We start from the raw sequence: 23,065 nt of genomic DNA on the forward strand, positions 1-23,065 counted from the left end.
AGTGGTCAGGTATTCTGCCGCTTGTGTAACTCTCTGTTTAGGGTCAGTCACAGTGGTCAGGGGTATTCTGCCACTGTGTACTCTCTGTTTAGGGTCAGTCACAGTGGTCAGGTATTCTGCCACTGTGTACTCTCTGTTTAGGGTCAGAGTCACAGTGGTTCAGGTATTCTGCCACTGTGTCCTCTCTGTTTAGGGTCAGTCACAGTGGTCAGGTATTCTGCCGCTGTGTACTCTCTGTTTAGGGTCAGTCACAGTGGTCAGGTATTCTGCCACTATGTACTCTCTGTTTAGGGTCAGTCACAGTGGTCAGGTATTCTGCCACTGTGTCCTCTCTGTTTAGGGACAGTCACAGTGGTCAGGTATTCTGCCACTGTTTACTCTCTGTTTAGGGTCAGTCACAGTGGTCAGGTATTCTGCCACTGTTTACTCTCTGTTTAGGGTCAGTCACAGTGGTCAGGTATTCTGCCACGTTTACTCTCTGTTTAGGGTCAGTCACAGTGGTCAGGTATTCTTGCCACTGTGTACTCTCTGTTTAGGGTCAGTCACAGTGGTCAGGTTATTATGCCACTGTGTACTCTCTGTTTAGGGTCAGTCACAGTGGTCAGGTATTCTGCCACTGTGTACTCTCTGTTTAGGGACAAATAGCATTCTAGTTGGCTCTGTTGTTTGTTAATTCTTTCCAATGTGTCAAGTAATTATCTTTTTGTTTTTCTCATGATTTGGTTGGGTCTAATGGTGTGCTGTCCTGGGGCTCTGTGGGGTCTTGTTTGTGTTTGTGAACGGAGCCCCAGGACCAGCTTTGCTTAGGGGGACTCTTCTCCAGGTTAATATCTCTGTTGGTGATGGCTTTGTTATGGAAGGTTTCAAGTATTTTTAGCAGATCCTAATTGGTATGTTGAATTTTATGTTCCTTTTGATGGCATAGAAGGCCCTTCTTGCCTTGTCTCTCAGCTCATTCACAGTTTTGTGGAAGTTACCTGGGGCGCTGATGTTTAGGCCGAGGTATGTATCGTTTTATGTGTGCTGTTGGGCAACGGTTTCTAGATGGAATTTGTATTTGTGGTCCTGGCAACTGTACCTTTTTTGGAACATCATTATTTTTGTCTTACTGAGATTTACTGTCAGGGCCCAGGTCTGAATCTGTGCAGAATATCTAGGTGCTGCTGTAGGACCCTCCTTGGTTGGAGACGGAAGCACCAGATCATCAGCAAACAGTAGACATTTGACTCCTCTCCTCTCCTCTCCTCTCCTCTCCTCTCCTCTCCTCTCCTCTCCTCTCCTCTCCTCTCCTCTCCTCTCCTCTCCTCTCCTCTCCTCTCCTCTCCTCTCCTCTCCTCTCCTCTCCTCTCCTCTCCTCTCCTCTCCTCTCCTCTCCTCTCCTCTCCTCTCCTCTACAGAACATGAAGCTGACGAAGAGCCAGGGTGTGGTGGATCAGTGGTTTTGCCTGGTCAGTACTCTACTCTGGCCGAACCGGCAGTGTCAACACAGCCTGCTACAGCGTTCTCTCGCACAAGGCCCACACACCAATCACTCTTGCTCTCTCACACCCAATCACTCACGCCCTCACACACCCAGGAGGCCGGCCTGTTGGAGGAAAGGAGAGAGGAGGAAAGGGTATAAAGAGAGGAGAATGGAGGAGAGAAGAGAGGAGGAAAGGGAGGAGAGGAGAGTGGAGGAGAGGAGGAGAGGAGGAAAGGGAGGATAGGAGAGTGGAGGAGAGGAGAGAGGAGGAAAGGGAGGAGGAGAGGAGAGTGATGAAGCCGTCAGTACGTCGGATCCGAGCCCAGAGAGGACAGGGTATCTCTTCTCTGATGGCCTCTCTCACCCCGACCCTCACCCCTAACCCCTCCCTCACGCCTTACCTCAGCCTCACCCCCTCCTCTTCCATGGGCAGTGTCTCCCTGGGGGGTGAAGATGGAGGAGAGGGGTTCCACAGCCTCCCCTGTCAGGATGTCCTGTCCTCCCTGAGCTCTGAGAGCAGCTGCCTCAGCACCCCCTACAGGACATTCTGCAGCATGGCATCCTGCTCTATGGTGAGGACATCATATTATTATATTGTTATTAATATTATCATTATTTACATTATAGTTATTATTATGGTGTATAGTATTGTTATTGTTGTTATTATTGTTATTTATATTGTTGTTCTTGTTATTATTATTATTATGTATATTGTTGTTATATGTTATTATAATTATAATTTTAGAGTTTTGTTATTCCTATTATTATTATTTAGATTAGATTATTATTTATTATTATTAATTATATTATTATTATTATTAATTATTATAATTATATATTATTATTATTATTAATTATTATTATTATTATTATTATTATTATTATTAATTATATTATTATTAATTATTATTATTATTATTATTATTATTATTATATTAATTATTATTATTATTATTATTATTAATTATTATTATTATTAATTATTATTATTATTATTAATTATTATTATTATTATTATATTATTAATATTATTATTATTATTATTAATTATATATTATTATTATTATTATTATTTTATTATTATTATTATTAATTATTATTATTATTATTATTATTATTATTATTATATTATTATTATTAATTATATTTATTATTATTATTATTAATTATTATTATTATTATTCACATTATTGTTATTGTTGTTATTATTATTTATATTGTTGTTATTGTTATTATTATCATGATATTATTATGATATTGTAGGGCCTCCTGATCTATGCGGCAGGGTAGCCTAGTGGTTAGAGCGTTGGACTAGTAACCGGAAGGTTGCAAGTTCAAACCCCCGAGCTGACAAGGTACAAATCTGTCGTTCTGCCCCTGAACAGGGCAGTTAACCCACTGTTCCTAGGCGTCATTGAAAATAAGAATTTGTTCTTAATTAACTGACTTGCCTAGTAAATAAAGGTAAAATAAATAAAAAATAAATAAAAAATATGCTCAGGCTGTAGGCCCTCCTGCTCTATGGTCAGGCTATAGGGCCTCCTGCTCTATGGTCAGGCTATAGGGCCTCCTGCTCTATGGTCAGGCTATAGGGCCTCCTGCTCTATGGTCAGGCTATAGGGCCTCCTGCTCTATGGTCAGGCTATAGGGCCTCCTGCTCTATGGTCAGGCTATAGGGCCTCCTGCTCTATGCTCAGGCTGTAGGGCCTCCTGCTCTATGGTCAGGCTATAGGGCCTCCTGCTCTATGCTCAGGCTGTAGGGCCTCCTGCTCTATGGTCAGGCTATAGGGCCTCCTGCTCTATGCTCAGGCTGTAGGGCCTCCTGCTCTATGGTCAGGCTGTAGGGCCTCCTGCTCTATGGTCAGGCTATAGGGCCTCCTGCTCTATGCTCAGGCTGTAGGGCCTCCTGCTCTATGGTCAGGCTATAGGGCCTCCTGCTCTATGGTCAGGCTATAGGGCCTCCTGCTCTATGGTCAGGCTATAGGGCCTCCTGCTCTATGGTCAGGCTATAGGGCCTCCTGCTCTATGGTCAGGCTATAGGGCCTCCTGCTCTATGCTCAGGCTGTAGGGCCTCCTGCTCTATGGTCAGGCTATAGGGCCTCCTGCTCTATGCTCAGGCTGTAGGGCCTCCTGCTCTATGGTCAGGCTATAGGGCCTCCTGCTCTATGCTCAGGCTATAGGGCCTCCTGCTCTATGCTCAGGCTATAGGGCCTCCTGCTCTATGCTCAGGCTGTAGGGCCTCCTGCTCTATGCTCAGGCTATAGGGCCTCCTGCTCTATGGTCAGGGTATAGGGCCTCCTGCTCTATGCTCAGGCTATTCTACTGCTGGTGCTAGTCATGTTAAAACCTGTTATGGCTGCAATCCCAATACCGGGATCGATATGACAACTACCAGTGAAAATAGAGGGCGCCAAATTCAAACCAAAGAAATCTCATATTCCTAAAACATACATGTGTCTTTTATCATTTTAAAGGTAATCTTGTTGTTAATCCCACCAAAGTGTCCGATTTCAAATAGGCTTTTCAGCAAAAGCACTACAAACGATTTTTCCAGCGATCCATTTTCCAGCGAAATATAGCATTCACAAAAAGCAGAAATAAAGATAAAATGAATCACTAACCTTGAATGATCTTCATCAGATGACACTCATAGGAATTCATGTTACACAATACATGCACGTTTTGTTTGATAAAGTTCATATTTATATCAAAAAATCTGAGTTTACATTGACTTATTAGATTCACTAGTTCCAAAAACATCAAGTGATTTTGCATAGCCACATCGTTTCAACAGAAGTACTCATCATAAATGTAGATGATAATACAAGTTATACACATGGAATTATAGATATACCTCTCCTTAATGCAACCGCGGTGTCAGATTTCAAAAAAAGTTTATGGAAAAAGCATCACATGCAATAATCTGAGACGGCGCTCAGAACAGAAGCCAAATTAGCCGCCATGTTGGAGTCAACAGAAACCAGAAAATACATGATAAATGTTTCCTTACCTTTGATGAACTTCATCAGAATGCAGTAATAGGAATCCCAGGTCCACAATAAATGCTTGATTTGTTCGAAAATGTCCGTTATTTATGTTCAATTAGCTACTTTGGTTAGCGCGTTTGGTAAACAATTCTAAAGTCACAAAGCGCGTCCACTATAACGTGACAAAATGTCAAAAAGTTCCGTAACAGTCAGTAGAAACATGTCAAACGATGTACTGAATCAATCTTTAGAATGTTGTTTACATACATCTTGAATAACATTCCAACTGGAGAATTAGAATGACTTCAGATGACCGGTGGAACGCAGGCCCTTCCCCTGTGAACGCGCATAGTGAAAGCATGGTCAACTCGTGGCAGTGGGGACTATTTCCTGTTTCATTCGTCCCCCCTTCACATTAGAGTCATCAGATAAAGTTCTATTGACTGTTGACATCTAGTGGAAGGCGTAGGAAGTGAAAACTCATCCATATCTCGCTGTAATTTCAATGAGAGCTTGGTTGAAAATCTGCCACCCCCAGAAAAAAAAAACAGGAAGTGGAATTTCTCAGGTTTTTGCCTGCAATATGAGTTCTGTTATACTCACAGACATAATTCAAACAGTTTTAGAAACTTCAGAGTGTTTTCTATCCAATACTAATAATAATATGCAAATATTAGCAACTATGACTGAGGAGCTGGCCATTTACAATGGGCACCTTTTCATCCAAGCTACTCAATACTGCCCCTGCAGCCATAAAAAGTTAATGTTCCTCCTGCCTGTCTTGTCTGTCTCTCCAGGATCATGAATTCCTGAGCCAGTCAGGGGAGGGTCGGAGCAGAATATTCCCAAGTCAGAGCATCTTACTGGGGGAGGACTGGAGCTACGAGCCCCTCTTACCCTCCAGCCGCTCCTCCCCCCTTCATCCTTTCACCTCCATTTCCTCCTCTTGTCAGACCGACTATAGCTGCTCCGAGTCCCACGGCCACGACCACGCTACCGGCAGCAACCGCAGTCCCCACGGTAACCGGGACCACCGCGGTCTCCATGGAAACAGCCGTAACCTGTCAGGCAGTATCTCTCTGAGGAAGTCAAAGAGGCCTCCCGCTCCCCCCACGCGCTCTACCTCACTACGGTTTAAACCTGGCCGGGGGAAAACGCTGTGCTACAACTACAACAACCACACTGCTGGACCTGGAGAGGTGGTCACGAAGGGGAGTCTGACCTCCAGCCCTGCTCCCCTCTCCCCTCCACTCTCTCCAGGGGTGTTCGAGGACCCATGGGTCCCCCGCTGTAGCAGTGTGGGCAGTGGGGGCAGGGCAGGTGGGGAAACAGACAGTCAGATCAACCATGTCCCTCCCTTCCACAGCTTCCACGAACAGCCTGGTCAGGATCAAAACTACCCTTCTAGCCCGTGCCACCAGCAGCCTTACCCATCTGTCCCCCGCTCAGCCAGTGCTGGAGGGGTGAGCCTGCTGGTGGGACCTAAAATGGCTGCCTCTTCTCCTAAAATGTCCGCCACGGCAGGGAGACTCCAGCGGCTGGCCTCTTCCACCTCCAGCGGATACTCCAGCGAGTGCAACACCCCAACCCTCTCCTCACCCCTCACATCCCCTTCACCCCTCACACCCTCCTCACCCCAAACACACTCCTCACCCCTCATCTCCTCCTCCTCCCTCCACCTCACCTCCTCTTCCTCCCTTCCCAGGACACGTTCTAGCCCAGGGGGAGGAGGGCCAAGACCCCCCATCCCAGAGAGAAAGTCCTCTCTCCTCTCCTCCCCCTTCTCCTCCTTTTCCTCTACCTCCTCCCTCTCTTCCTACACCTCCTCCGACTCCAGATATCCCTCTCTCCCCCCTCCTCCTCCCCTGCCCGGCTCCAGCATTCTTCCCTGTCTACCTCCACCCTACCCTACCCAATCACTCTCCTCTCCTCTCCCTGATCTGTGCATCTCTCACCTTCTTCCCTCTCCCCCTTCTCTACCTCAGCCATCCCTCCCCTCTCCCCCTCCTCTACCCCAACCATCCCTCCCCTCGTCCCCTCCTCTACCCCAACCATCCCTCCCCTCTCCCCCTCCTCTACCCCAACCATCCCTCCCCTCTCCCCCTCCTCTACCTCAGCCATCCCTCCCCTCTCCCCCTCCTCTACCCCAACCATTCCTCCCCTCTCCCCCTCCTCTACCCCAGCCATCCCTCCCCTCTCCCCCTCCTCTACCCCAGCCATTCCTCCCCTCTCCCCCTCCTCTACCCCAGCCATCCCTCCCCACTCCCCCACCTTCTCCCCCTTCCCTCCCGCCTCCCTTGCATGCCTGTGCAGTGCGACAGACTCAACCCCACCCCTTCTTTTCACCTATTACACCTGCCAGTCAGGTGACTTCATTGCTAGGATTCCCTCCTCATCCTTCCCCTGAGCTCACAGAGGATTCAGACCTGTCAATCAACAGCCCTCCTCATCTTCCTCCTCTTCCCGCTCATCCACCACCTCCTCCCTCTTACACCCCCACTCCCCGGCCCCTGATAACAACCCAAGCCCTTCAGAGAGTCACTCTGTGCTCTACCAAGAGGCTAAACAACCCTCCATCATCTAATGTTGAGCAAAGCCAAGAAAGCAATAACGCTACCCCAACTAGCATTATGCTAACCAACCACACATCAACTAATATTGAGCAGAGCCAAGACATCAATGATGCTACTCTAACTAGCATTATGCTAACCAACCATACATCAGCTAATGTTGAGTATAGCCAAGACATCAATGATGCTACTCTAACTAGCATTATGCTAACCGACCATACATCAGCTAATGTTGAGTATAGCCAAGACATCAGTGATGCTACTCTAACTAGCATTATGCTAACCCACCATACATCAGATAATGTTGAGCATAGCCAAGACAGCAATGATGCTACTCTAACTAGCAGTATGCTAACCAATGCTAAGTCAACCAATGATGCCCAGCATATTGCAAAGAGTACAGAAGCTAAGCTAAATGGCATAATGCTAACCAGCGCCCAGGAGCGAGGGGCGGGCATGGATACCAAACTAACCAGCACTGTGTTAGAGAGTGTGGGAAGGATTGATGCCATGCTTACTGAGGCTGAAGAGAGAACCCCAAAGAAGCCTGTTGTTCTCTCTAGGCCACTGAGAACAGTATTTCAATGTTCTAGCCCTGCTGCTGAAAACACACTTCAGAACGGAGAACCTTCGCCTCGACAGGAGACCACACCCTGCCTCTCCAACGGCCAACCAGAGTACTCAGCGTGGGCATACACACCCACACACTCCCCTGCTACCCCCTCCTCCTCCTCCCCCCACAGACAGAAGCTTCCCGTTGCCCTGAAGAAGCCCACGACCATGCCCCCGCCCTTGCTGAGGACACACCAGACAGACACTCCACCACCACCATCCCCACCCGTATTGATAGGTACACCTCCAGAGCCCTTCGTCCCAGAGACACCACCCTTACTGTGGATAAACCTGTACAGGACAGAGATACAGACCCAGCCAGAGATACAGACCCAGCCAGAGATACAGACCCAGCCAGAGATACAGACCCAGACAGAGATACAGACCCAGACAGAGATACAGACCCAGACAGAGATACAGACCCAGACAGAGATACAGACCCAGCCAGAGATACAGACCCAGACAGAGTCTCAACCAGAGCCAGAGACAGCATACCCCTTCCTGAAGTTCTACCAGTCACAGTACTGTGTACCAGAGTTACCACCAAGCCCCTATCCTTCAGAACCCTGTGTACCAGAGTTACCACCAAGCCCCTATCCTTCAGAACCCTGTGTAGCAGAGTTACCACCAAGCCCCTATCCTTCAGAACCCTGTGTACCAGAGTTACCACCAAGCCCCTATCCTTCAGAACCCTGTGTACCAGAGTTACCACCAAGCCCCTATCCTTCAGAACCCTGTGTAGCAGAGTTACCACCAAGCCCCTATCCTTCAGAACCCTGTGTAGCAGAGTTACCACCAAGCCCCTATCCTTCAGAACCCTGTGTAGCAGAGTTACCACCAAGCCCCTATCCTTCAGAACCCTGTGTAGCAGAGTACCACCAAGCCCCTATCCTTCAGAACCCTGTGTAGCAGAGTTACCACCAAGCCCCTATCCTTCAGAACCCTGTGTAGCAGAGTTACCACCAAGCCCCTATCCTTCAGAACCCTGTGTAGCAGAGTTACCACCAAGCCCCTATCCTTCAGAACCCTGTGTAGCAGAGTTACCACCAAGCCCCTATCCTTCAGAACCCTGTGTAGCAGAGTTACCACCAAGCCCCTATCCTTCAGAACCCTGTGTAGCAGAGCCAAAGCAGGAGTCCTGTCCACTGGAGATGATGACAGAGACGGAGAGAGAGGACGAGACAGAGAGTGAGACAGACACAGAGGCAGAGGCAGAGACAGAGGCAGAGACACAGAGAGAGGCAGACACTGAGACAGAGGCAGAGGCAGAGACAGAGACAGACACAGAGAACGAGGCAGACACAGAGGCAGAGAGAGAGACAGAGAGAGAGGCAGACACTGAGAGAGAAGCAGTTCCCAGACAGCCACAGAGTGTACCGGTGCCATACACAGAGCTGGGGAGATCAGAACTAGAGGAAATTTGGGTGCTGCAGGAGGAAGAAGAGAAGGAGGAGAGAAAAAATTGGCAGAAGCTGGGGAGAAGAGAGGAGGAGGGTGACGAGGAAGACAGACGGAGGGGAGCGATGGAGGAGGAGGACAGCAATAATTTTGAAAGCTTCTCTCTGGAAGAGAGGAGAGACTCTCTGAGCAGTCCTCTGTCTACTGACAGCCTGAAAGGGGAGCTACTCCTGCCAGATCTGTTCATCCAAGAGGACGAGGGGGAACTGGGGGAAGAGAGAATGGAGTGGGAGGAGAGGGAGGAGTGGGAGAAGAGGGAGGAGAGGTGCAGCCTGGACACAGATGGGGCCAGCAGCTCCACGGGGTCCCTGACCTCCAGAGAAGACAATGGTGAGTTATGGAGCTCTCTGTCTGTCTGTCTCTCTCTCTATCTCTGTATCTCTCTTACTCTCTCTCTCTCCGTCTCTCTCTCTGTCCCTCTCCCTCTGTCCCTCTCTCACTGTCTCTCTCTCTTTCTCGGTCTCTCTCTGTCTCTCTCTCTGTCACTCTCTCTCTGTCTCTCTAGGTCTCTCCTTCTCTCTCTCTCTCCCCTCTCTCCTACATAGATCTCTTACTGGGTTATAAGACTTCTACCTTCCTTTGGGTTGGCGATGACCATCAATCTCTCAACTCCCTCCAGCTCTCTCTCTCCCTGACCCACTCCCCCTTCTACCCTCACAGCCTTGACTGAAGGAGACTGCTGCAGGAAACACATAGACTTCTCTCCATCCTATCAGAGTTGTCACTGTCTCGGCCAGTGGCTGCTTCAGTCTCTCCATCCTATCAGAGTTGTCACTGTCTCGGCCAGTGGCTGCTTTCAGTCTCTCCATCCTATCAGCTTGGAGTATGGTTAGGAGTTGTCACTGTCTCGGCCAGTGGCTGCTTCAGTCTCTCCATCCTATCAGCTTGGAGTATGGTTAGGAGTTGTCACTGTCTCGGCCAGTGGCTGCTTTCAGTCTCTCCATCCTATCAGCTTGGAGTATGGTTAGGAGTTGTCACTGTCTCGGCCAGTGGCTGCTTCAGTCTCTCCATCCTATCAGCTTGGAGTATGGTTTGGAGTTGTCACTGTCTCGGCCAGTGGCTGCTTTCAGTCTCTCCATCCTATCAGCTTGGAGTATGGTTAGGAGTTGTCACTGTCTCGGCCAGTGGCTGCTTTCAGTCTCTCCATCCTATCAGCTTGGAGTATGGTTAGGAGTTGTCACTGTCTCGGCCAGTGGCTGCTTCAGTCTCTCCATCCTATCAGCTTGGAGTATGGTTAGGAGTTGTCACTGTCTCGGCCAGTGGCTGCTTCAGTCTCTCCATCCTATCAGCTTGGAGTATGGTTAGGAGTTGTCACTGTCTCGGCCAGTGGCTGCTTCAGTCTCTCCATCCTATCAGCTTGGAGTATGGTTAGGAGTTGTCACTGTCTCGGCCAGTGGCTGCTTCAGTCTCTCCATCCTATCAGCTTGGAGTATGGTTAGGAGTTGTCACTGTCTCAGCCAGTGGCTGCTTCAGTCTCTCCATCCTATCAGCTTGGAGTATGGTTAGGAGTATGGTTTCTGCACAGGTTTCTACAATCTCTTTCTCTCTCTCTCTCTCTCTCAGGTGAGGTGTTTGATATTTCTTCAGCGGAGAAGATGGTGACACCAGCACCACCACGGACTACTGAAGACCTGTTTGCTGCCATACACAGGTATGTTGTGATAACAGATAATGACACATGATGACACTCCTGTACTGTATGTTCTTCAGACACCACTATGGTACACGTCTCATATATCCACATATCTGAATCCTGGTTCTGGAGATCCATTTTTAGATATTATTTGTTTTAAATTACATTTTTCTGAGATGTTTGTTTTTGTTTTATATATATATATATATATATATACAGAGCATTTGGAGAGTATTCAGACCCCATTTTGTTACAGCCTTATTCTAAAATGGATTTTTTTTTAAATGATCCTCATCAATCTACACATAATACCCCATAATGACATCACAATACCCCATAATGACATCACAATACCCCATAATGACATCACAATACCCCATAATGACATCACAATACCCCATAATGACATCACAATACCCCATAATGAAAAAGCAAAAACAGATTTTTAAATGTATAAAAGAAAAGAACACAGAAATACCGTATTTACATCACTATTCAGGCCCTTTTCTATGAGACTTGAAATTGAGCTCAGGTGGATCCTGTTTCCATTGATCATCCTTGAGATGTTTCTACAACTTGATTGGAGTCCACCTGTGGTAAATTCAGTTGATTGGACATGATTAGGAAAGGCACACACCTGTCTATATAAGGTCCCACAGTTGACAGTACATGCCAGAGCAAAAAACCAAGCCATGAGCTCGAAGTAATTGTCCGTAGAGCTCAGAGACAGAATTGTGTCGAGGCACAGATCTGGGAAAGGTACCAAAAAATGTCTGCAGCATTGAAGATCCCCAAGAACACAGTGGCCTCCATCATTCTGGAAGAATGAAGAAGTTTAGGACCACCAAGACACTTCCTAGAGCTGGCCGCCCAGCCAAACTAAGCAATCAGAGGAGAAGGGCCTTGGTCAGGGCGGTGACTAACAGAGCTCCAGAGTTCCTCTGTGGAGATGAGAGAACCTTGCAGAAGGACAACCATCTCTGCATCACTTCACCAACCAGGCCTTTATGGTAGAGTGGCCAGACGGAAGCCACTCCTCAGTAAAAGGCAAATGACAGCCCACTTGGAGTTTGCCAAAAGGCACCTAAAGACTTGCAGACCATGAGAAACAACATTCGCTGGTCTGATGAAGCCAAGATTGAACTCTTTGGCCTGAATGCCAAACATGGCACCATCCCTACAGTGAAGCATGGTAGTGGCAGTATCATATTGTGGGGATGTTTTTCAGGGTCAGGGACTTGGAGACTAGTCAGGAACGAGGCAAAGATGAACAGGGGTGATGGTTCACCTTCCAATAGGACAACAACCCTAAGAACACAGCCAAGACAACGCAGGAGTGGCTTCGGGACAATTCTCTGAATGTCCTTGAGTGGCCCAGCCAGGCCTCGGACTTGAACCGGATCAAACTTCTCTGGAGAGACCTGAAAATAGCCGAGCTATGTTTGTTTTGATAAGGCTGTAACGTAACAAAATATGGAAAAAGTCAAGGGGTCTTAATACTTTCCGAAGGCACTGTATATATATATATATATATATGTATATATATATGTATATTATTTGAAATTTTTTGGGTTGTTACGCAGCATTAACACACCATTCCCTGCATCTGCATCTCTCTGTAGCAGTGCATTCTGGGAAGGCACACGCGTTTGACCACCCAGGTGTGTGGGTGTGGTGTTGACAGCAGGTAATACTGATCGGTTGGAGGGTGTAGTTAGGGGTGGGGTCATCCCATAGTCAAGCCTAGTGGATGGTGAGTGTTATAGCTAGTCCCTTTGTAGTGAAACATGGTGTTATAACTAGTCCCTTTGTAGTGAAACATGATGTTATAACTAGTCCCTCTGTAGTGAAACATGATGTTATAACTAGTCCCTCTGTAGTGAAACATGATGTTATAACTAGTCCCTCTGTAGTGAAACATGATGTTATAACTAGTCCCTCTGTAGTGAAACATGATGTTATAACTAGTCCCTCTGTGTCTGTAGTGAAACATGATGTTATAACTAGTCCCTCTGTAGTGAAACATGATGTTATAACTAGTCCCTCTATAGTGAAACATGCTGTTATAACTAGTCCCTCTGTAGTGAAACATGATGTTATAACTAGTCCCTCTGTAGTGAAACATGATGTTCTAACTAGTCCCTCTGTGTCTGTAGTGAAACATGGTGTTATAACTAGTCCCTCTGTAGTGAAACATGATGTTATAACTAGTCCCTCTGTAGTGAAACATGCTGTTATAACTAGTCCCTCTGTAGTGAAACATGATGTTATAACTAGTCCCTCTGTAGTGAAACATGATGTTATAACTAGTCCTTCTGTAGTGAAACATGATGTTATAACTAGTCCCTCTGTAGTGAAACATGATGTTATAACTAGTCCCTCTGTATCTGTAGTGAAACATGATGTTATAACTTGTACCTCTGTAGTGAAACATGATGTTATAACTAGTCCCTCTGTAGTGAAACATGGTGTTATAACTAGTCCCTCTGTAGTGAAACATGATGTTATAACTAGTCCCTCTGTAGTGAAACATGATGTTATAACTAGTCCCTCTGTAGTGAAACATGATGTTATAACTAGTCCCTCTGTGTCTGTAGTGAAACATGATGTTATAACTAGTCTCTCTGTAGTGAAACATGATGTTATAACTAGTCCCTCTGTAGTGAAACATGATGTTATAACTAGTCCCTCTGTAGTGAAACATGATGTTATAACTAGTCCCTCTGTAGTGAAACATGCTGTTATAACTAGTCCCTCTGTAGTGAAACATGATGTTATAACTAGTCCCTCTGTAGTGAAACATGATGTTATAACTAGTCCCTCTGTATCTGTAGTGAAACATGATGTTATAACTAGTCCCTCTGTAGTGAAACATGATGTTATAACTAGTCCCTCTGTAGTGAAACATGATGTTATAACTAGTCCCTCTGTATCTGTAGTGAAACATGATGTTATAACTAGTCCCTCTGTAGTGAAACATGATGTTATAACTAGTCCCTTTGTAGTGAAACATGATGTTATAACTAGTCCCTCTGTAGTGAAACATGATGTTATAACTAGTCCCTCTGTAGTGAAACATGGGTGTTATAACTAGTCCCTCTGTATCTGTAGTGAAACATGATGTTATAACTAGTCCCTCTGTAGTGAAACATGATGTTATAAAACTAGTCCCTCTGTAGTGAAACATGATGTTATAACTAGTACCTCTGTAGTGAAACATGATGTTATAACTAGTCCCTCTGTAGTGAAACATGGTGTTATAACTAGTCCCTCTGTATCTGTAGTGAAACATGACTATCTGAGTGAAACATGATTCCTCTGTAGTGAAACATGATGTTATAACTAGTCCCTCTGTAGTGAAACATGATGTTATAACTAGTCCCTCTGTAGTGAAACATGATGTTATAAACTAGTCCCTCTGTAGTGAAACATGATGTTTATAACTAGTCCCTCTGTAGTGAAACATGATGTTATAGAACTAGTCCCTCTGTAGTGAAACATGATGTTATAACTAGTCCCTCTGTAGTGAAACATGATGTTATAACTAGTCCCTCTGTAGTGAAACATGATGTTATAACTAGTCCCTCTGTAGTGAAACATTGGTGTTATAACTAGTCCCTCTGTATCTGTAGTGAAACATGATGTTATAACTAGTCCCTCTGTAGTGAAACATGATGTTATAACTAGTCCCTCTGTAGTGAAACATGATGTTATAACTAGTCCCTCTGTAGTGAAACATGATGTTATAACTAGTCCCTCTGTAGTGAAACATGATGTTATAACTAGTCCCTCTGTAGTGAAACATGATGTTATAACTAGTCCCTCTGTAGTGAAACATGATGTTATAACTAGTCCCTCTGTAGTGAAACATGGTGTTATAACTAGTCCCTCTGTAGTGAAACATGATGTTAAACTAGTCCCTCTGTAGTGAAACATGATGTTATAACTAGTCCCTCTGTAGTGAAACATGATGTTATAACTAGTCCCTCTGTAGTGAAACATGATGTTATAACTAGTCCCTCTGTAGTGAAACATGATGTTATAACTAGTCCCTCTGTAGTGAAACATGGTGTTATAACTAGTCCCTTCTGTAGTGAAACATGATGTTAAACTAGTCCCTCTGTAGTGAAACATGATGTTATAACTAGTCCCTCTGTAGTGAAACATGATGTTATAACTAGTCCCTCTGTAGTGAAACATGATGTTATAACTAGTCCCTCTGTAGTGAAACATGATGTTATAACTAGTCCCTCTGTAGTGAAACATGATGTTATAACTAGTCCCTCTGTATCTGTAGTGAAACATGATGTTATAACTAGTCCCTCTGTAGTGAAACATGATGTTATAACTAGTCCCTCTGTAGTGAAACATGATGTTATAACTAGTCCCTCTGTAGTGAAACATGATGTTATAACTAGTCCCTCTGTAGTGAAACATGATGTTATAACTAGTCCCTCTGTATCTGTAGTGAAACATGATGTTATAACTAGTCCCTCTGTAGTGAAACATGATGTTATAACTAGTCCCTCTGTCTGTAGTGAAACATGATGTTATAACTAGTCCCTCTGTAGTGAAACATGATGTTATAACTAGTCCCTCTGTAGTGAAACATGATGTTATAACTAGTCCCTCTGTAGTGAAACATGATGTTATAACTAGTCCCTCTGTAGTGAAACATGATGTTATAACTAGTCCCTCTGTAGTGAAACATGATGTTATAACTAGTCCCTCTGTAGTGAAACATGATGTTATAACTAGTCCCTCTGTAGTGAAACATGATGTTATAACTAGTCCCTCTGTAGTGAAACATGATGTTATAACTAGTCCCTCTGTAGTGAAACATGATGTTATAACTAGTCCCTCTGTAGTGAAACATGATGTTATAACTAGTCCCTCTGTAGTGAAACATGATGTTATAACTAGTCCCTCTGTAGTGAAACATGATGTTATAACTAGTCCCTCTAGTGAAACATGATGTTATAACTAGTCCCTCTGTAGTGAAACATGATGTTATAACTAGTCCCTCTGTAGTGAAACATGATGTTATAACTAGTCCCTCTGTAGTGAAACATGATGTTATAACTAGTCCTTCTGTAGTGAAACATGATGTTATAACTAGTCCCTCTGTAGTGAAACATGATGTTATAACTAGTCCCTCTGTAGTGAAACATGATGTTATAACTAGTCCCTCTGTAGTGAAACATGATGTTATAACTAGTCCCTCTGTATCTGTAGTGAAACATGATGTTATAACTAGTCCCTCTGTAGTGAAACATGATGTTATAACTAGTCCCTCTGTAGTGAAACATGATGTTATAACTAGTCCCTCTGTGTCTGTAGTGAAACATGATGTTATAACTAATCCCTCTGTAGTGAAACATGATGTTATAACTAGTCCCTCTGTAGTGAAACATGATGTTATAACTAGTCCCTCTGTAGTGAAACATGATGTTATAACTAGTCCCTCTGTAGTGAAACATGATGTTATAACTAGTCCCTCTGTAGTGAAACATGATGTTATAACTAGTCCCTCTGTATCTGTTGTGAAACATGATGTTATAACTAGTCCCTCTGTAGTGAAACATGGTGTTATAACTAGTCCCTCTGTAGTGAAACATGGTGTTATAACTAGTCCCTCTGTAGTGAAACATGATGTTATAACTAGTCCCTCTGTAGTGAAACATGATGTTATAACTAGTCCCTCTGTAGTGAAACATGATGTTATAACTAGTCCCTCTGTAGTGAAACATGATGTTATAACTAGTCCCTCTGTAGTGAAACATGGTGTTATAACTAGTCCCTCTGTAGTGAAACATGATGTTATAACTAGTCCCTCTGTAGTGAAACATGATGTTATAACTAGTCCCTCTGTAGTGAAACATGATGTTATAACTAGTCCCTCTGTAGTGAAACATGATGTTATAACTAGTCCCTCTGTATCTGTAGTGAAACATGGTGTTATAACTAGTCCCTCTGTAGTGAAACATGATGTTATAACTAGTCCCTCTGTAGTGAAACATGATGTTATAACTAGTCCCTCTGTAGTGAAACATGATGTTATAACTAGTCCCTCTGTAGTGAAACATGATGTATAACTAGTCCCTCTGTAGTGAAACATGATGTTATAACTAGTCCCTCTGTAGTGAAACATGGCCAAACCCAGACGACGCTGGGACAAATGTGCGCAGCCGTATGGGAGGCTTCTGAGGCAAATATCTCTTATTGAGCTCATCCTTTATCGCCGGATTAGGTTTATCAATAAACAGGCTTTTTCTTCCACTACTATAAATCAAGATCATTGTATTAACATGTCTAGAATGTTCTAGTAAATGAATAGGTATAGAACGTTCTAGTGTATTAATAGGTATAGAACGTTCTAGTGTATTAATAGGTATAGAATGTTCTAGTGTATTAATAGGTATAGAACGTTCTAGTGTATTAATAGGCATAGAACATTCTAGTGTATTAATAGGTATAGAACATTCTAGTGTATTAATAGGTATAGAATGTTTGTGTATTAATAGGTATAGAACGTTCTAGTGTATTAATAGGTATAGAACATTCTTGTGTATTAATAGGTATAGAATGTTTGTGTATTAATAGGCATAGAACATTCTAGTGTATTAATAGGTATAGAACGTTCTAGTGTATTAATAGGCATAGAACATTCTAGTGTATTAATAGGTATAGAACATTCTAGTGTATTAATAGGTATAGAATGTTTGTGTATTAATAGGCATAGAACATTCTAGTGTATTAATAGGTATAGAACGTTCTAGTGTATTAATAGGCATAGAACATTCTAGTGTATTAATAGGTATAGAACGTTCTAGTGTATTAATAGGCATAGAACATTCTAGTGTATTAATAGGTATAGAACATTCTAGTGTATTAATAGGTATAGAATGTTTGTGTATTAATAGGTATAGAACATTCTAGTGTATTAATAGGTATAGAATGTTTGTGTATTAATAGGCATAGAACATTCTAGTGTATTAATAGGTATAGAACATTCTAGTGTATTAATAGGCATAGAACATTCTAGTGTATTAATAGGTATAGAATGTTTGTGTATTAATAGGCATAGAACATTCTAGTGTAGTAATAGGTATAGAACCTTCTATTCTACTACATGCATAAGGTGTCAAATGCATCCTGTCATTAGCATGGTTTGATGGTTCACTGGTTTGATTGTTCACTGGTTTGATGGTTCACTGGTTTGATTGTTCACTGGTTTGGTGGTTCACTGGTTTGGTGGTTCACTGGTTTGGTGGTTCACTGGTTTGATTGTTCACTGGTTTTGTGGTTCACTGGTTCGGTGGTTCGGTGGTTCACTGGTTCGTTGGTAGTGGGACTATAATCAGTCATTTAATGTTTATCTCTCCCTCTCCCCCCCTCCCTCTCTCTCTCTCTCTCTCTCTCTCTCTCTCTCTCTCTCTCTCTCTCTCTCTCTCTCTATCTCTCTGTCCTCTCTCTCTCTCTCTCTCTCTCTCTCTCTCTCTCTCTTCTGTCCTCTCTCTCTCTCTCTCTCTCTCTCTCTCTCTCTGTCTGTCCTCCCTCTCTGTCCTCCCTCTCCCTCTCCCTCTCTCTCTTTCTCTCTCTCACTGTCCTCTCTCTCTCTCTCTCTCTCTCTCTCTCTCTCTCTCTCTCTCTCTCTCTCTCTGTCCTCTCTCTCTCTCTCTCTCTCTCACTTCTGTCTGTCCTCCCTCTCTGTCCTCCCTCTCCCTCTCTCTCTTTCTCTCTCTCACTGTCCTCTCTCACTGTCCTCCCTCCCTCCCTCCCTCCCTCCCTCCCTCCCTCCCTCCCTCCCTCCCTCCCTCCCTCCCTCCCTCCCTCCCTCCCTCTCTCTCTCTCTCTCTCTCTCTCTGTCCTCCCTCTCTCTCTCTCTCTCTCTCTCTCTCTCTCTGCCTCTCAGGTCTAAGAGGAAAGTTCTTGGGCGCAGGAACTCTGAGGAAGACCGATGCCGTGTCTTTCCCCTCTCCTCCTCCTCTTCTTTCTCCTCCACTCCTCCAGTGACCCCTCCAAGCCCTAGCCCCGCCCTTCTGCAACCTCTTGAGGTGTTAGGATCCAGTAAGGTGAGAGGTCATAGGTTAGGGGTCAGCAGCAGCAGTGACAGCTTCAAGGCTCTGCTCCTGAGGAAGGGAAGTCGCTGCGACCCTGTAGCTCGCATGTCTGCAGCCGAGAGACTCCGCAGTACTGCCCCCAAACACATGATGGCGACACCACATAGCCAGAGCTCACAGAGTCAGAGCTCACGGAGCCAGAGCTCACAGAGTCAGAGCTCACGGAGCTCACCAAGCCAGAGCTCACCAAGCCAGAGCTCACCAAGCCAGAGCTCACCAAGCCAGAGCTCACAGAGCCAGCACTCACAGAGCTCACAGAGTCAGAGCTCACGAAGCTCACAGAGTCAAAGCTCACAGAGCTCACAGAGTCAAAGCTCACAGAGCTCACAGAGTCAGAGCTCACGGAGCTCACCAAGCCAGAGCTCACAGAGCCAGAGCTCACAGAGCCAGAGCTCACAGAGCCAGCACTCACAGAGCTCACAGAGTCAAAGCTCACAGAGCTCACCAAGCCAGAGCTCACCAAGCCAGAGCTCACAGAGCCAGCACTCACAGAGCTCACAGAGTCAGAGCTCACGGAGCTCACCAAGCCAGAGCTCACAGAGCCATCCCCTGTCAGACATACACCTGCAGCTTGGAGTGGAGTCACACCAAGCTCACACACACACTCACACCCCTCAGTCCTTTGCACCAACACACACTGTCCAGCTAATGACGCTACACCTACCCCAGTCCCAGTCCACACACAGACACAGGAGGAGGGCAGAGTGGGCACTCACTGAGGGCACACTCCCTCTCTCCTCCCTGTCCTCCCCCACATACCCCTCCCCCTCCCCCTCTCTTTGGGGGTGGCGACCCCCCCCGCTCCCGCACTCCCCCTTGCTCAGCCAGCCGGCGTTTTGCTGCCCGCAGCCGACTACCCAGCAGCCCCATGACTGCCATCTCGGAGCGGGAAGGGGAGGGCGAATCAATGGAGGGCGATGGGTTGGCCGTGACCATCGGACTGGGCTGCGATTCCTGCAAGACTTTTGGATTGGTCAAGCTCACTGACGGACGTGCCGAGGCCACCAATGGCAGCCTTGATTGGCAGCAGAGCAGGTCTATGGAGACACACACCGTCTTGTGGGTCGGCTAGAGCACCAGACAGAGGCTTCAGTCCAGGATCTAGGAGAGTTTATGTATCCTGCACCCGGGGGAAATTGTTGGAAGTCGAACACTGTCGGAAAAAAAAACCTACCAGCCACCAGACTGGCTATTGTACAGGACAGTGGAGGCTGGTGAGCACAGCAATAGGAGGATGGGCTCGTTGTAACGGCTGGAATGGAATAAGTGGAGCGGAGTCAAACATGTGTTTTCCATGTGGTTCATGTGTTTGATACCATTCGAATTTATTTCATTCCAGCCATTACAATGAGTCTGTCCTCCTCTCGCTCCTTCCACCAGCCTCCACTGGTACAAGATGATTGTCTCTGTTAATAGATTATTGGGTAACATGAATGTTGTTTTTTTTCTCTGACCTGTTGTTTCAGTCTTGTATCTAGTTTTAGTATGCAGCAGTAGCCATTTTGAGATTAAGAAAGCAACATTGTATTATATTATTAAAATATATATATTTAAAAAAATGTATTTTGAGGTTTCAGTTACCAAAGACAAACTGTCCCTCCCAGTGAAGCAACTGCTGCAGTGGGCATGTCTGAGAATGTCTCTTTTGATTGTGATTGGCTTATTGTTTGGAATCATGATTGTGATTGGCTTATTGTTTGGAATCATGATTGTGATTGGCTTATTGTTTGGAATCATGATTGTGATTGGCTTATTGTTTGGAATCATGATTGTGATTGGCTTATTGTTTGGAATCATGATTGTGATTGGCTTATTGTTTGGAATCATGATTGTGATTGGAGGAATGCATTCTGCTAAAGTTACCCTATATTTATATTATTTTATACTTATTAAATCCTCTTTAAAACAAATCAACATATTTAGCAGATGTTATTGCGGGTGAAATGTGAAATGCTTGTTTTTCCTACTGTAGCTCTGACAGTGCAGTAATATCTAACAATTTACAACAAAACACACAAATCTAAAAGTAAAATAATGATAATGATAATAATTAAATCATCTTATTTCGTTTTTTGACATTAGACATAATTTGATTGAGTCTTTTTTGTAAATGTAGTACGTGCTTCACTTCCCTCATCTCATTATGACTAGCCACTTTAACTATGCCACTTTGTTTACATACTCATCTCATATGTATATACTGCACTCAATACCATCTACTGTATCTTGCCTATGCTGCTCTGTACCATCACTCATTCATATATCCTTATGTACATATTCTTTATCCCCTTACACTGTGTATAAGACAGTAGTTTTTTGGAATTGTTAGTTAGATTACTTGTTGGTTATTACTGCATTGTCGGAACTAGAAGCACAAGCATTTCGCTACACTCGCATTAACATCTGCTAACCATGTGTATGCGACAAATACAATTTGATTTGATTTGATTTGATTGATTGATTGATTGATTGATTGATTTAATTATTTAATTATTTATTTATTTATTTATTTATTTCTGTCTCATTTATTTTTTCTTTCCCTTTAATACCTGGACTTAAGAAAAAATATAAATATTTAATTTAATTAAATCATCTTATTTCGTTTTTTGACATTAGACATAATTTCATTGAGTCTTTTTTGTAAATGTAGTACGTGCTTCACTTCCCTCATCTCATTATGAAGTATCTTCTGTCTCGTTTATTTTTTCTTAAAATACCTGGACTTTGTACATTTTTATAACAGTTGATTTTGTGTTCTATGAGTTTTCAAGTGTATTTTATTTGAGAACTGTGAAGACAATGGTGTTCCATTTTATTTAGGTTATCTGAATTATTATTCCTGGTGCTAGATATGGGTTTAGGGCTTAGAGGTTAGAGGTTAAAGTGTGTACAGATTGTGTTTAGGATGACAGATGTGACATATCTATAAGGATGAAGTCAGATGAACGATAGACAGAGATTAGAGGTGGAGTGGTTATGGGGAAAGGAGAGATAGAAGAACAGGGTCATGTAAAAGATGGAGAGAGAGAAGGGGCAGAGTGTGAGGTGAAAAAGAGTAAGAGAGAGAGAGAGAGAGAGAGAGAGAGAAGGGGCAGAGTGTGAGGTGAAAAAGAGTAAGGGAGAGAGAGAGAGAGAGAGATAGAGAGATAGAGAGAGAGAGAGAGAAGGGGCAGAGTGTGAGGTGAAAAAGAATAAGGGAGAGAGAGAGAGAGAGATATATAGAGAGAGAGAGAAGGGCAGAGTGTGAGGTGAAAAAGAGTAAGAGAGAGAGAGAGAGAGAAGGGGCAGAGTGTGAGGTGAAAAAGAGTAAGGGAGAGAGAGAGAGAGAGAGAGAGAGAGAGAGAGAGAGAAAGGGGCAGAGTGTGAGGTGAAAAAGAGTAAGAGAGAGATAGAGAGAGAGAGAGAGAGATAGAGAGAGAGAGAGAAGGGCAGAGTGTGAGGTGAAAAAGAATAAGGGAGAGAGAGAGAGAGACTGATGTACAGACTGATGTACAGACTGATGTACAGACTGAGGAGAAGGCGTAATGATGAGTTGAATAAAGTATATTACGACAGAGATCTGTCTACTGCTTTCTGATTTACACTCGCACACGCGCACACACACACAGACGGTCCACTTGCGGGTTAAGAGTGTCTGTGTGTAAAGGTTGCTGGTTCGAATCCCCGAGCCGACTAGGTTAATAAACATCGGTCGATGTGCCCTTGAGCAAAGCACTTAGCCCTAATTGCTCCTATAAGTTGCTCTGGATAAGAGGATCTGCTTAACGACTAAAATGTAAACATGTACTGCTGTCTGATTTACACACACGTCAGTATTGTTGACATCTGTTGTTGTGGTGACAGACTGAACAGGAACTGTAGAGGTCAGGGGTCAGAGATATGATATATATATATATATATGTATAATGGCCTTCATCATTGATTCCTTATTGTCACACACGTATCTAATCATCACTAATCGTCACTAACTGATTAATCACTGCATGCGTCACCGTGGTGATTTCCATTGTTACGCACATAGATAACTCCTTGATTTGCTAACTGATTGGTTGGTTGCTAATTGATTGGTTTTGTGAATGGCGTCCATATGTTGATTTGCATTGTTAGTCACAGACTTAATCTTCACTAACTGTTGGCTAATTGTAGTCTTTGTGAATGACGTCGGCCAATTCCCAGGGGTGCCAACACACACACAACGCCTGCCAAAACTCACTAGTCGT

The 23,065-nt window shown here is 44.2% G+C and overlaps 2 protein-coding genes across 2 annotated transcripts; both read left to right on the forward strand.

The window, feature by feature from the left end:
- Window positions 1-1,401: 1,401 nt before the first annotated feature.
- LOC116353307 (sialidase-like) lies at window positions 1,402-8,373 on the forward strand. The gene is made up of 5 exons (XM_031787591.1): window positions 1,402-2,034; window positions 5,247-6,339; window positions 6,763-6,815; window positions 7,763-7,924; window positions 8,278-8,373. The coding sequence occupies exons 1-5, from the start codon at window positions 1,756-1,758 to the stop codon at window positions 8,371-8,373; spliced, it is 1,683 nt and encodes a 560-aa protein (XP_031643451.1). The 5' UTR covers window positions 1,402-1,755.
- Window positions 6,711-22,401, forward strand: LOC116353331 (lisH domain-containing protein C1711.05). Its single transcript, XM_031787735.1, has 3 exons — window positions 6,711-9,419; window positions 10,653-10,740; window positions 18,638-22,401. Exons 1-3 carry the CDS (start codon window positions 8,783-8,785, stop codon window positions 19,830-19,832), a joined length of 1,920 nt encoding a protein of 639 aa, XP_031643595.1. The 5' UTR covers window positions 6,711-8,782; the 3' UTR covers window positions 19,833-22,401.
- The last annotated feature ends 664 nt before the right edge of the window (window positions 22,402-23,065 follow it).

This window comes from Oncorhynchus kisutch, linkage group LG14 (assembly GCF_002021735.2).
Source record: "Oncorhynchus kisutch isolate 150728-3 linkage group LG14, Okis_V2, whole genome shotgun sequence".
NCBI classification, from domain to species: Eukaryota; Metazoa; Chordata; class Actinopteri; order Salmoniformes; family Salmonidae; genus Oncorhynchus; species Oncorhynchus kisutch.